Source organism: Chrysemys picta, chromosome 21 (assembly GCF_011386835.1).
Source record: "Chrysemys picta bellii isolate R12L10 chromosome 21, ASM1138683v2, whole genome shotgun sequence".
NCBI lineage: Eukaryota > Metazoa > Chordata > Testudines > Emydidae > Chrysemys > Chrysemys picta.
Genome location: NC_088811.1, coordinates 17,045,053 through 17,058,372, shown reverse-complemented (window position 1 = coordinate 17,058,372; position 13,320 = coordinate 17,045,053). Strand labels below are relative to the sequence as shown.

Genomic DNA, 13,320 nt, shown 5'->3' with positions numbered 1-13,320 from the left:
CTGGCCAAACTTTGCTCCCTTCTCATCCATCCAAATCGCTGCTGCGACAATTAGCTGCCACCACGTCACTGCCCTCCCGGAAGCTCGCCACTGGCTTCCTCTCGCCCTCGGTGTCAAGTTCAAGTGGCTCATCCTCACCTTTGATCTCCCCTCTTCCCACTCCAGCCCTACCTCGCCCTTTGGGAGCCTTCTCCCACTCGGCTCGATGCTTCTCCCAGGCCTGGGACGTCCCAGCAACCCGAGCCTTCGCCTCCTGCCGGCACACACGGCTCCGCGGCTGCCGAACGTGAATCAGCCAACAGAGCTCTCTTCCGGAAGGTCACACACGGCACTGGCTTGGGTTCAACGCATCTGCAGCTGCATTCTGCAGCCTCTACTCAGTCCATGGGCCTCCATGGAAGGGCACCGGGTCCGATTTGCCCCCCAGGGCACCGTGTGTCTGAATTATATTTATCTGTTGTGTTGGGGCACAAACTGGGGAGAGGCACCCTGGTGCCAATGCACAGCCCAGCCATGGGGGGGTGGGGATGTAGCGGTTTGAGTTTTCCCCCCGTCTTGGGGCAGCCGGTTCAATCTCCGGTGCCGGCCAGAGAAGTTCGGAAGGCGGCTCTGAACAGTGCCCCAGCCTGTTATGGGCCTTTGTGCTCCTGGGGAATGGCCAATATATAGGAACATGCTGTTGGCAACCACCCGTCTCCCAGGGCACGTCCCCCGCACCAGGGCTGCCGCGGAGGTAGGATGTAGCGTTGGCTACTCGGTCTCTCTGCCTGCTGGGAAGGCCCCGTGACTGGGCATATGCCACAGCGCTCAGCAGAAAGGCGATGCAGCAAACCCATGAATTCCGCTCTTTGTTGTGCCTGCTCTCAGCACTCAGAGACAAGGACAAATCCCGCAGTCCTGACCTGCGGCATCCCTGCTCTTCTGGGCAGGGTGCTCCTAAGCAGGAACAGGGCCACGCACTCAACTGGGGACTAGTCACCCCATCAAGCCCATATTCACTGCTGAACCGAACAGGATTGGAAGCCCAATCTCCAGTCCCTAGCCCAGCGTTCTGCCCTGCCCTGCCGCTCCTGTAAGGGATCAGACGCCAGACTTGGTCATGAGACTTCAGCGATCTGGCACGTAGCCCCTCGACAAGAAAGCCGGCTCGCTCGGATCCAGCGGCTTGGCTGGTATGCGGCAGCAGCTGCAGTTAGTGTCTTGTTGCCAAATGAGAGACCCATGTTGAGAGAGAAGGTTTAAGCTATTAGGCCCGAAGGCGGTCTCCATTCCCCAGGGTGACATGGAAGGAAACCCAATGCTCTCGGCAACAGGGCTCCTTCTTGCTGAGCGAAGCCAAGCGGCCACGTAGTGTGAAGTCTGCGTGCATGAGGAATGGGACTGGGGAGGAGGCAAAAGGAACAGCTTCCTGACCTCGGTGTGAATCAAAGGCCAGTGAGGTGCTCAGTTTCAGGACTTAGCCTGCTTGTGGGAAGCACCATCTTTAGAGCTGGGTGAATGGGGAAGATGAAGCCAAACTCTGAAAGGGTCCCAGGGAGACAGAGGCCAGCAGGGAGATAGAAGGGGCTTGCATGAAGCCAGGTCTCAGCTTGTCCTGTTCCTGACGAGGAAGAGACAGGGGCCGACTGCTATAGAATTAAGTAACAGACGGATGGAAGGAGAGGGGACCAGGAAGAGGAAGGACTTTGGGTATAACATCTTCTCTCAACAAACAGCACCCACTTCACATTGTTAGCAAGAGGAGGCTCTGGTGGAAGGGTGAGCGTAGAAGTGGGTTTGCTGCCATCTTCTGTTCGCTACCTTGTGGGGCCCACTGGGATGTACCTCCTGGCTAAGGAGCTCAGCGTTAGCCAAACTCCGCTCCCGTTGCAATCAATGGGAGTTTTATCACCGAGTTCGATGGGAGCGGAGGTCGGGCAGCACTTTTGAAAATCCCACTCTCCAAAGAGACAGGACTGCAGTCAGACAGGGAGCCGCTAGAGCGGCAGGCGTTTAGGCACAAGGATTTTACAATGAAAAGCCTTTTTGTTCCACGATCCGAACTGCCAGATCGTGCGTCTATTTCACAGTCCAGCCCAAACTCCCCAAGTTTGCTCGCCAGCCTACAGAGTTGGACGGAGGAGCCCATGCAATGAATTGATCTGATCAGTTGAGTCCGTTCACCCCCTCATGTGCAAGTTGTTCATGAACAGACCAACAAAACAAGTTTCAGCCTAGGCGTTGTCAGCAAACTGCTCTTTACCGGTCCTGGGGTGCAACCATCTCCCGCGGTCACAAGTATTTTAACTGCTTCCTCGGTGGGTGAGTGAAACACTTTAAACATAAGACCAGCACCAACTCCTAGCAAGACTGCGGCCATCCACCGCTTGCCAGCTCCCTAGGATGCCAACCAGCTTGACAGTGTCTCGGGAATGCTCAGCTCTGGTAGTTTTTCCTGCTGGTTTCTGCACCACCAGGCCTGGCCACTGAGTGAGAAGTACAGCGAGTGGAGCATTATGGTTGCATGTCTTCAGACAGACCCTTGAGCAAGAGACAGATGTGATGGCTTTGGGGCCATCCTAGTACAGCAAGATACCGTGCCAGGTGCCACCCACGTGGTTACCTATGGCGCCAGAGCCTTGGCAGCTAGAGCACAATGATGGGCACACGCAGACAGGAGGGTGCTTGCTTCTGTCCGGTGCTATGAACCTTTCTTCCTGTGCCTTTACATCGCATTCTTCACCCCGAACTCAGACCATGAGCCTCCTGAGTCTGCATTTGACCCCCTACCACCTAAGCTACGTGTGCACATCAAATTGTCTATTTCTGAACCTCAATCAAAGATGTGACACGACAGAACCATCTACTCAGGACACTCCCTAAACTAACACAGGAACAAATCAACATACCCTTAGAGCCCTGACCGGGGTTATTCTATCTATTACCCAAGATCCACAAACCTGGAAATCCTGGACGCCCCGTCATCTCTGGAATTGGCACACTCACTGAAGGACCATCCAGATATGTGGACTCTCTGCTCAGACCCTATGCCACCAGCACTCCCAGCTATCTCTGTTACATCACTGATTTCCTGAGAAAACTACAAGGCATTGGTGACCTCCCAGAAAACATCCCTGATGATGACACAGCACAACTTGTTGCTGAGCTCTGTGACTTTATCCTCACGCACAATTATTTCAAATTTGATGACAATATATACCTCCAGACCAGCGGCATCGCCATGGGTACCCGCATGGCCCCACAATATGCCAACATTTTTATGGCTGACCTGGAACAACGCTTCCTCAGCTCTCGTCCACTCATGCCCCTTAGCTACATTGATGACATCATCTGGACCCATGGGAAGGAGACTCTGGAAGAATTCCACCATGATTTCAACAGCTTCCACCCCACCATCAACCTCAGCCTGGACCCATCTAAACGGGAGGTCCACTTCCTAGACACCACCGTACAAATAAGCGATGGCCACATTAACAGTACCCTATACCGAAAACCCACCGACCGCTACTCCTACTTTCATGCCTCCAGCTTCCACCCCGGACACACCACACGATCCATCGTCTACAGCCAAGCGCTGAGGTACAACCGCATCTGCTCCAACCCCTCAGACAGAGACCAACACCTACAAGATCTTCACCAAGCATTCTCAAAACCACGATATCCACACAAGGAAATAAGGAAACAAATCAACAGAGCCAGACGTGTACCCAGAAGCCTCCTGCTGCAAGACAAGCCCAAGAAAGAAACCAACAGATCTCCACTGGCCTTCACCTACAGTCCTCAGCTTAAACCTCTCCAACGCATCATCAGTGATCTACAACGCATCCTGGACAACGATCCCTCACTTTCACAGACCTTGGGAGGCAGGCCAGTCCTCGCCCACAGACAACCCACCAACCTTAAGCATATTCTCACCAGCAACCACGCACCACACCATAACAACTCTAACTCAGGAACCAATCCATGCAACAAATCTCGATGCCAACTTTGCCCACATATCTACACCAGTAACTCCATCACAGGACCTAACCAGATCAGCTACATCATCACCGGTTCATTCACCTGCACGTCCACCAATGTTATATATGCCATCATGTGCCAGCAATGCCCCTCTGCTATGTACATTGGCCAAACTGGACAGTCCCTACGTAAAAGGATAAATGGACACAAGTCAGATATCAGGAATGGCAATATACAAAAACCTGTAGGAGAACACTTCAACCTCCCTGGCCACACAATAGCAGATGTAAAGGTAGCCATCTTACAGCAAAAAAACTTCAGGACCAGACTCCAAAGAGAAACTGCTGAGCTCCAGTTCATTTGCAAATTTGACACCATCAGATCAGGATTAAACAAAGACTGTGAATGGCTAGCCAACTACAAAAGCAGTTTCTCCTCCCTTGGTGTTCACACCTCAACTGCTATCAGAGGACCTCACCCTCCCTGATTGAACTAACCTCGTTATCTCCATACCGATTCTTGCCTGCATATTTATAACTGCCTCTGGAAATTTTCATTATATGCATCTGACGAAGTGGGTATTCACCCATGAAAGCTTATGCTCCAATACTTCTGTTAGTCTTAAAGGTGCCACAGGACTCTGTTGCTTTTTACAGATCCAGACTAGCACGGCTACCCCTCTGATATACGACAGAACGGTGACCACCGTGGCAAAGTGAAAAGGAAGCCGGCCCCCAATCAGACACGTTGTGAAAGTTACTAGTGACCCCCCCTTAACAGAGCAGCCTTTATGTCAACCAGGGCCATAAGGGGGAAGCAGACACTTCAAGTACACAGTAGCCTGAACTTTTCAACTGTCTTCCCTTCAAGGCCTTACGGTAGTTGGAGCTGGTCCCAAGCCGGTTTTCACTGACCAGATAGCAAAAGCACGGGTCTGACAACCACCAATCAAGTGTTAACACTGCAAGGACCTTTGTCTGAATGTGTATAAAGGATCTGTAAAATGTGTGTAAGACAGAGTTTTTGTACTAAGGTGCAAAGCTCTCCTTTCTTCTGCAGAATAAAGCAACTCTTCCTTATCCCTGTCTGGCTGTTATTGGCTCTCAGCTAGGTGGACCCGATATTTCGGTAACAGTTTCTGGCGACCCAGATGGGACTCGAACCCACAATCCCTCAGATTTCTAGCCAGAGGGCTGGGGAGGGAGGAAAGCTATTGGACACCAGAGGTTGTACCGAGTGGACTCCTCAAAGGTGGGTGTGCTTGTCCTGGTTTGTTGCTCCAAAGCTCTGTAATAAAGTTATTTTACTGGAAGGGTGTACATGGCATACATTGAGTAATAAGACTAATGTACTGTATAATGGCAATTGTGTATGTGTTCATTTTTGGGAGAAGGTGTATGAGTGAAGAGTGGAAGTTTCCTTTGTAGGTTAAAAGAAGCCAAGAAGGGAAGCAGGAAAAAGAACAGAACGAGTTAACTGGAAAAAAAATAGCCAGCAAGCTCAGTCCAAAGATAAGATGCTGGCACCATCCAAGGACACTGCCCACAGCTAAGACTTGGCTGATAGCCAAGAAAAGGGGGGCCTGAATGTGCCCAAGCAACTATGAGATCTGCAAAACACTGCCAGGCATTAATGAAATGTGTTAGGTTTCTTTTCTCACAGATAAAAGAAGTGCTACCCAAAGACCCTAGCAGCCCTGCCATTGATTGAAACAAGGAGACTGAGTCTATGTAAAGTTCATCAACGAAAGACTGCTTTGGCTCCACACTGGAAAGGCCCTTTCCAAGTCCTGTTAACCACCAACACCGCTGTGAAGTGCCAAGGACTACCTGCCTGGACCCATGCTTCTCACTGTAAAAAGACCCCTCCACCTCGGGAGGACTCTCCGACTGATAAGCCTATTTCTCCTTCTAGCTCTGCTGTGCCTTCTGGACAGCAGGAAAAAGGAAAAAAGACAAGGTGAAGTGCTAGTAACCTCTCCCTTGTCCACTGACAGACCTACTGTGCCTCTGGATTTTTCTAGAAGAAGCAAAACCATTACAGGGTGATGTGCTAGTAACCTCTCCCCTGTATGATGCTAAATCACACTGTTTCAAGAGAAGAGAAGAAGGAACACTTGCTTCATTGAAACCACAAAGTCCAGGGATTCCTGACTACAAGAGACATTAAGAACTGACCCTGGTGAAGAAACAAAGAATTATACACTGGCAGGAAGAAACTTGTGGGACCCATGCTTGGGAATGTGGTATAATACTACACCAAAAAGAAATGTATTAGGATATCAATGAACTGTGATTAACACTACACTAGGGACTGTTAAATTTTCATTACCCTTATTCAGTTTCCAGATCACCACTACATACCCAAATTGCTCACAGGGGGCTGCCATTAGATTAGCACAACAGAGGGTTTGGGTTATTTCCTCTAGAAAGAAAAGTGACTTGACTGGATCCCTATGGGATGGGGCCAAAAGTGCAGCAGCAGTTTGGAATATTTTTAAGAACCAAGAACATGATGAGAAATTGGGGCACAGCTAACCCAGGTACAGGCTGGAATTGGTGAGTTACATGTTATCTCCGCCCTTAGTTCTATGACCCAGAAGTTGCTGACAGAGATGGTATTGAATATCACTGAGGCTGGGAAGGCATTGCAGTGGGATCTAGCATGTTCAGAAATTCAGGATTTCCTGAATGACCAGCTAATGGCCATTCGGAATGATCTAGAGCATCAGGCTTGGCCCACTGCCCTTACAGACACATCAGGAGTACCATCTGATCTGTGGCCATGGAGACATACTTGGAGACTTTCTGGGTGGAAGTGCAGACATTCTCAGTGCTCCTTCCAAGCATATGGACCGGTTGGGGGGGGTGTGGGCTCCCACATACCGAATCCTGCCGGGTCCATGGGGAGGATGCATGTGGGATTGGGTAATTTACCAAGACATCTGGGAAATTAGACCTCCTGGTATGCCCAATCGATTTTTAGTCAGTGCTCCTGGGATTACATCTGACATTTGGATGGGGTTAGGGAGTCAATGGACATTTTGGTCATTAGAACCCCCACAGCTTCAGTGTATCCGTAAACTGAAGCCAGGAGAAGTTGTTACTCTTCATGACTACGTTTGCTGGGAGGGTAGGGGACAAGGAACTGCCCTGACAGGACACTTATTTTTTCAAGCTAATGATAGCTGTGTTTATGTTAATGACACCATATCGCAAGACATACATTTTAATCTCACTACCACTGCAGGCAACCATATCATTTACTGGCCTGCAGATAGAGTTTTTCAAGTAGCCCTTAAGTTCCAGATACCCTTTAATTGGACTAGTTTAGTATCTGATAGATTTCAGAATTTGTTTTCACTGTTACCAGAGATTCAGAAAATCTCTGAAGTACAAGGGCAAATTCACATGCTTCAAAATATATATCAAGTTGAAAAGTATGCCTTTCATACTGTTGATAGAGTATCTATTTTATGTACTAAGTATGATGTATTGTGCTTTATGACTAAGGCTGTACAACAACCCCATTATAGTATTGCTATGGGAATGTTATTGCTTGTATTGTTATTAGTTATCTTAGGATTATGTTATTGTTGTAAAAGACGTAATAATAGTAATACCTTTCATGTCCATGCTCATCATGCATTGTCATTACATCCAATCAAAACCCTTTAGGTTGAAGCATCTGAAGTAAAATCTGAATTCCAAGACTTAATGCAAATAGAGATTTGAAAATGTTTGTTGTACTAGTATACAAAAGGGGGGGTTGTGGAAGCAGAGAAAGAACGGACAGGAAGGGGATGCAATGCATGACAGTTCGTTAGCAAGAGTTAGGCTAACTGTAACCCTAATAATGTGAGATTTGTAGAAGCAAGGAATGTGTGAGGCGAGTGGGAAAGAACTGTGTGAGAAGTTGTTGCGACCTTGTGTAGATAATATGGAATGTAGACTAAGAGTCTACATTAGTGAGCAAAACAAGATATCAGAATGACCTATGTATAAACAGAATGCTGCTGTTGTTTTCCATGCTGTATCTCTTGATCACACCTTTAGTTTTGAGGACCTCCTTCCAGACCTTGGGTCATGGTTTACGGGGCTCTTTCAAACAATTGTTAAATGGATTCTTTTCTTTCTATGTGTTGTTTGGACAATGATACAATGTGCCAAATGCCTGTGTAATGCTATGATCAAAAGCTCTGCTGTCCATAAGAAAACCCAGTATCTGTCCCTCCAGCTTGATCGCAAATTGCATAACGGGCCTGACAATTTTTGAATTTGTCAGGCCCGAAGGGGGGACTGTGAAAGTTACTAGTGACCCCCCCTTAACAGAGCAGCCTTTATGTCAACCAGGGCCATAAGGGGGAAGCAGACACTTCAAGTACACAGTAGCCTGAACTTTTCAACTGTCTTCCCTTCAAGGCCTTACGGTAGTTGGAGCTGGTCCCAAGCCGGTTTTCACTGACCAGATAGCAAAAGCACGGGTCTGACAACCACCAATCAAGTGTTAACACTGCAAGGACCTTTGTCTGAATGTGTATAAAGGATCTGTAAAATGTGTGTAAGACAGAGTTTTTGTACTAAGGTGCAAAGCTCTCCTTTCTTCTGCAGAATAAAGCAACTCTTCCTTATCCCTGTCTGGCTGTTATTGGCTCTCAGCTAGGTGGACCCGATATTTCGGTAACAACGTGGAGCATCCTCCTGTGACATTAGAGCTTCCAAGTCTGGCTGAGGACATGAGAGAAGAGGCCACTCTACACCAATGTCCTTACCTGACAGTGTCAGTTCGGTGGAGACAACACCCAGGCACACTCTGTCCAGTTTAGGACAGATGTTCTCAGGGCACCTTCAAACCCAGAATCCTCCTGGGATATCTAGTCTCCTGCTGCTTCTCCTTGCCCACGCAGGTCCATCTATTGCCCCTCTGTCGTTGGGAGAGGATGTGATGGACTTTGCTCTGGCCACCACACCAAGGAGTGAGACTTAACACCAACCTGTACCTGCCCACAAAGATCTATTTCCCCTTGATCCTAGCTCGCCCATGGCAAGACATGCAAGTGCCCCATACGATATCTCATCCCTGCTCCTGTCTCAAGCCAAGCGAGTACCCAGGATACAAGGATGCTCGCCGGGACTTCCTTTACCTTGTTGTCGTTGGCCTCTGTGCTGGCTTTGTTCATGCTGAGTTTCAGGATCGTCCCGTGGTTGAGAGGCCACTGCTTCCCTCCATTTGCGGGGGCCACCTGTGATTGGTCATTGGTAACGACTTCAACTTGAACCCCGGCCGTGTGCTTCACGCTGAACGACACAGCCCCTGCGGGAGCCGCTCTGCAACAGAGAAGGGGAAGGGGGGGAATCAGTCAGAGGGCGGTGGAGAGAAGAATCGGAGATGCGTCACTGTCCCCTACCCGGCAGTGCTGACCCCTGACCTTTGGCGAGAGGAAAAGGTGGCTCAGTGATCACTGCAGACGTGCATCCCAGCGGCATTTTCATACGTAGCGACCTGATTTTCAGAGAGGCAGAGCGCCCGCAGCTCCCATCAGCAGAGGTGGCAGGTGCCTCCCGCTAAGCACTTAAATCCATACGAAGGCACCTACAGAAGTGGCACCTGAAGAGGTGCTGAGCACACCTGTGCTTACATTGAAGTCAATAGAGTAGTAACAGCTCAGCACCACCAAAGGTCAGGCCACTCATGTGCCGAAACATGGATTTAGCTGCCCAGTTTTAGACAGTCGAGTTTGAAAATACTGACCAGCCCACGGATCACGACCCACGCCTGGTCATGCCAGCATGGTGCCTCCCTTCACTTCCCTTGCTGCCCACAGATGCCTAAGCAGGATGCCTTTCTTTGCAGTTCAAATGAACCCTTCTCTCTGGCTGCCCCGATAAGAAAAGATCAGACCTTCCATTGTGTGCATGATGGGAGCAGCCTACCCCAACGGCTGGAGCAAGGGGCTAGGAGCCAGGCGCCCTGGGTCCTATTCCCCACTCTGCCACTGGCTAGGTGATCTTGAAGAAGTCGCTTACCTTTAAAAATCTGGCCCCAAGAGGTTATCTGTGTATCTAAATCCCCCTGATTTCAAAGAGTATTAGGCACCTAAGTACCGTTAAAATCTGGCCCCCTGTGCCTCAGTTTCCCCATCCGTACAATGAAGAGAGTCATTTTCCCCACCTTTGCAAGAGCTCTCAGGTCCCTGGCTAAAATTAGGGATTTCATAGACAGGAACTAGCTGTAAGAGCTCTTAAAAAACACTAACCAACCTGATCCTTAATATCCAGGCCTTTTAATGCGATGCACGTGAACTGGATCACGACCTCTCTTCCAGCCAGGCCCAGTTATAACAAGCCATGAGGCTCAAAGGCTGAAATCTTAGACAAATGCCAGGTGTCTTTTTGGAACGACTCGTGGGCATTTTGTACGTACTAGAGAAGGCAAAGATTGCATGAATAGCTGGAGACCCCCGAAAGACCCTTAGGACAGGGGAAGACTAGAGAGACCCAGTCAGTCTCTCACAATTAAAGACTTCTGTCTAGAAAAGGATTAACACTGGAATGTCAGCTAGTTGTAAGTGACTGCAAGTTTTAATATTATAGGACAGCTTACAGACCCCAATCATTGTGCCAGGCGCTGTACAAACACTTAGGAGACAGTCCCTGTCCTGAAAGACTTACAATTTAAACAGACAAAAGAGAGGGTGGGAAAAAGGCACACAACATAAGAACAGCTGTACTGGGTCAGACCAAAGATCCACCCAGCCCAGTATCCTGTCTGCCGACAGTGGCCAATGCCAGGCGCCCCAGAGGGAGTGAACCTAACAGGTAATGATCAAGTGATCTCTCTCCTGCCATCCATCTCCACCCTCTGACAGACAGAGGCTAGGGACACCATTCCTTACCCATCCTGGCTAATAGCCATTAATAGACTTAACCTCCATGAATTTCTCCAGTTCTCTTTTAAAACCTGTTATAGTCCTAGCCTTCACAACCTCCTCAGGCAAGGAGTTCCACAAGTTGACTGTGCGCTGTGTGAAGAAGAACTTCGAGCAGAGTGATCAGAGTGTTGGTTGACAAACATGTTTATTTCACATTTTTTCCCACCCCTTCAAGCAATTGACAAAAATTAACCAATCAACCCAACCTCCATCCCCCCCCAAACTCCCAAACCACAACAAAAATCTAGAGAAAAATTCCCTCCAGTTTTAGGATCCAGTCAATCCCTTTTTAACTTCTCTGATCACAATGAACGGCTCACAAATCTATTCCATAAGCCGAAATGGGCATCTCAAACGCCAGTTAAAATTCCTAAGTGACAGTCATGTCCTGACCGACCCATCACTTACAAATGCAAGCGGTTTAAACCCAGTGGAATGAAACACTGAGGAAACACACAGCTTCCCACTTCACCCACATTGGGTGAGATTTTCAATTTGGGGGATTTAGCCACGCGACTCCCACTCACTTCAATGATCTTACAAGGGGCTGAAGGCCCTCAACTTCCACTGGAGTCAGAGTCCCTTCTAGACAATGACAAAAAGTTAAGGATATGCTTAACAATGTACGAATGGTCATACTGGGTCAGACCAAAGGTCCATCTACCCCAGTATCCTGTCTGCCAACAGTGGCCAATGACAGATGCCCCAGAGGGAATGAACAGACCAGGGAATCATCCAGTGATCCATCCCCTGTTGCCCATTCCCAGCTTCTGGCAAACAGAGGCTAGGGACACCATCCCTGCCCATCCTGGCTAATAGCCATTGATGGACCTATCTTCCAGGAACTTATCTAGTTCTTTTTTGAACCCTGTTTCTGTTCTGATCCACTGAATGTAACTCTTAGCCCTGGTCTACACCAGGAGGAGTCGGGGGGTGGGGGAAAATCGACCTAAGATACACAACTTCAGCTATGAGACTAGCGTAGCTGAAGTCGACGTATTTAGGTCTACTTACTGCGGCGTCTTCATGGCGCTGAGTTGACTGCTGCTCCTCCCCTGTCAACTCCGCTTGCGTCTCTCGTGGCGGTGGAGTACCGGAGTTGACGGGAAAGCGCTCGGGGATCGATTTATCGCGTCTGGACTAGATGCGATAAATCAACCCCCGATAGATCGATCGTTACCCACCAATCCGGCGGGTAGTGTAGACTTGCCCTTAGAGTAGGTCTCCACTGCAGAAAAAGGTGTGGTCTGAACTCGGGTGAAAATAGCAGCGAAGACTCAGCTTTGTACTCCAGTGAGCAGGTCGAGTTCAAGCCAACAGGGCAGCCTGGGGTTGAACTCGAGTTGTCAGCCCACGTTAAAACCCAAGTTGCCATGTCTTCACTGCGATGTTAACCTGGGTTAGGAACATACCTTTAGGATCAGCGTGAATTCTCCTGCTTATGCATCGGAAATGGCCTCTCTGCAAACATTCCTCACTGTCTGTTTAACAATTTGCTGCTCCCAAGAGGGCTCCGGCGCTCGCTAGGATCTGAGTGGCAAGTGAATGTTAACGGAGTGCGGATGAAACTGGAGCTAATTCACTGAAAAATCCCAAAGGAGGTTCAGTGCATTCACCCATTTCTATGTACAAAGAATTCTGTGGCTCCCCCATGCTAATGTGAATACAATACAGCTGGCACAAGCCCCAGTCCTGTGAAAGTCACATTTTTTAAGTGGGGGAGGAGCTCAGAGCAGGAAATCTTTCCAGGAACTCATTTGCCATAGTGCTCTTCCCGGCCGGAGCCTGCTGGCACCTGTCTGCAGTGTGAGCAAACAGAATCCAGGTCGTCCTCACTCCTTTTCCCTCCTCCCCCTGGGATCTTTGGCTTTGCAGCCACCTGTGGATGAAATTAAAAGGGAAACATATATACCAAAAGGAGGGAACCAGCTGTAGGAAGAGCCGAGGTTGCAGCCCGGGAGCTGGTCTGACTCCGGAGCGAAGTGAAGTTCTCTTTACTCAGGAGCTGGCCCCATGGGCAAGATCACTGATCCACGCAGGCTTCCCTGTGTGTTTCCTGTGCCCTTTGATAGCAATGAGAATGTGGCCGTTCATTGTTGTGGGAGTCGTTTTGGACTTGGAGCAAGTCTGGGGTGGTCCGTGGGTACATGCTGACAAATTTGGGGAGGCCACCTCTCAATGCTAAGACGACAAGACTTCTCTGCTGTTTTCAAACACAGCGTGCGGGTGGCCTGCCTCTGTGCCATAGTGGGAGTAGAGGGCGCTGTGCCTGGTGCCAGCCGTCCCTCCCCACGGGACACTGGAAGTAGCGACGGGCCAGCTGAATTAGTGACTGGCAACATTCTATTGATGTCCTCCTGCCGTATCGCTCATTCTCCACCAATGCAATCCCTGCCCCTACTAAGATGACTCTGTCCTTACAGGAGATT

The 13,320-nt window shown here is 49.2% G+C and overlaps 1 protein-coding gene across 2 annotated transcripts in view; it reads right to left on the bottom strand.

Annotated features, from left to right (window-relative positions):
* Positions 1 to 13,320, bottom strand: part of LOC101939677 (protein-arginine deiminase type-2) — a 143,808-nt gene that overhangs the window by 55,450 nt on the left and 75,038 nt on the right. For both annotated transcript variants that reach the window (XM_065575093.1, XM_065575091.1), the window contains exon 2: positions 9,104 to 9,287. In XM_065575093.1, the coding sequence (XP_065431165.1) occupies positions 9,104 to 9,139 (36 nt within the window). In that variant the 5' untranslated portion in view covers positions 9,140 to 9,287. The remainder of the gene's footprint in view (positions 1 to 9,103; positions 9,288 to 13,320) is intronic.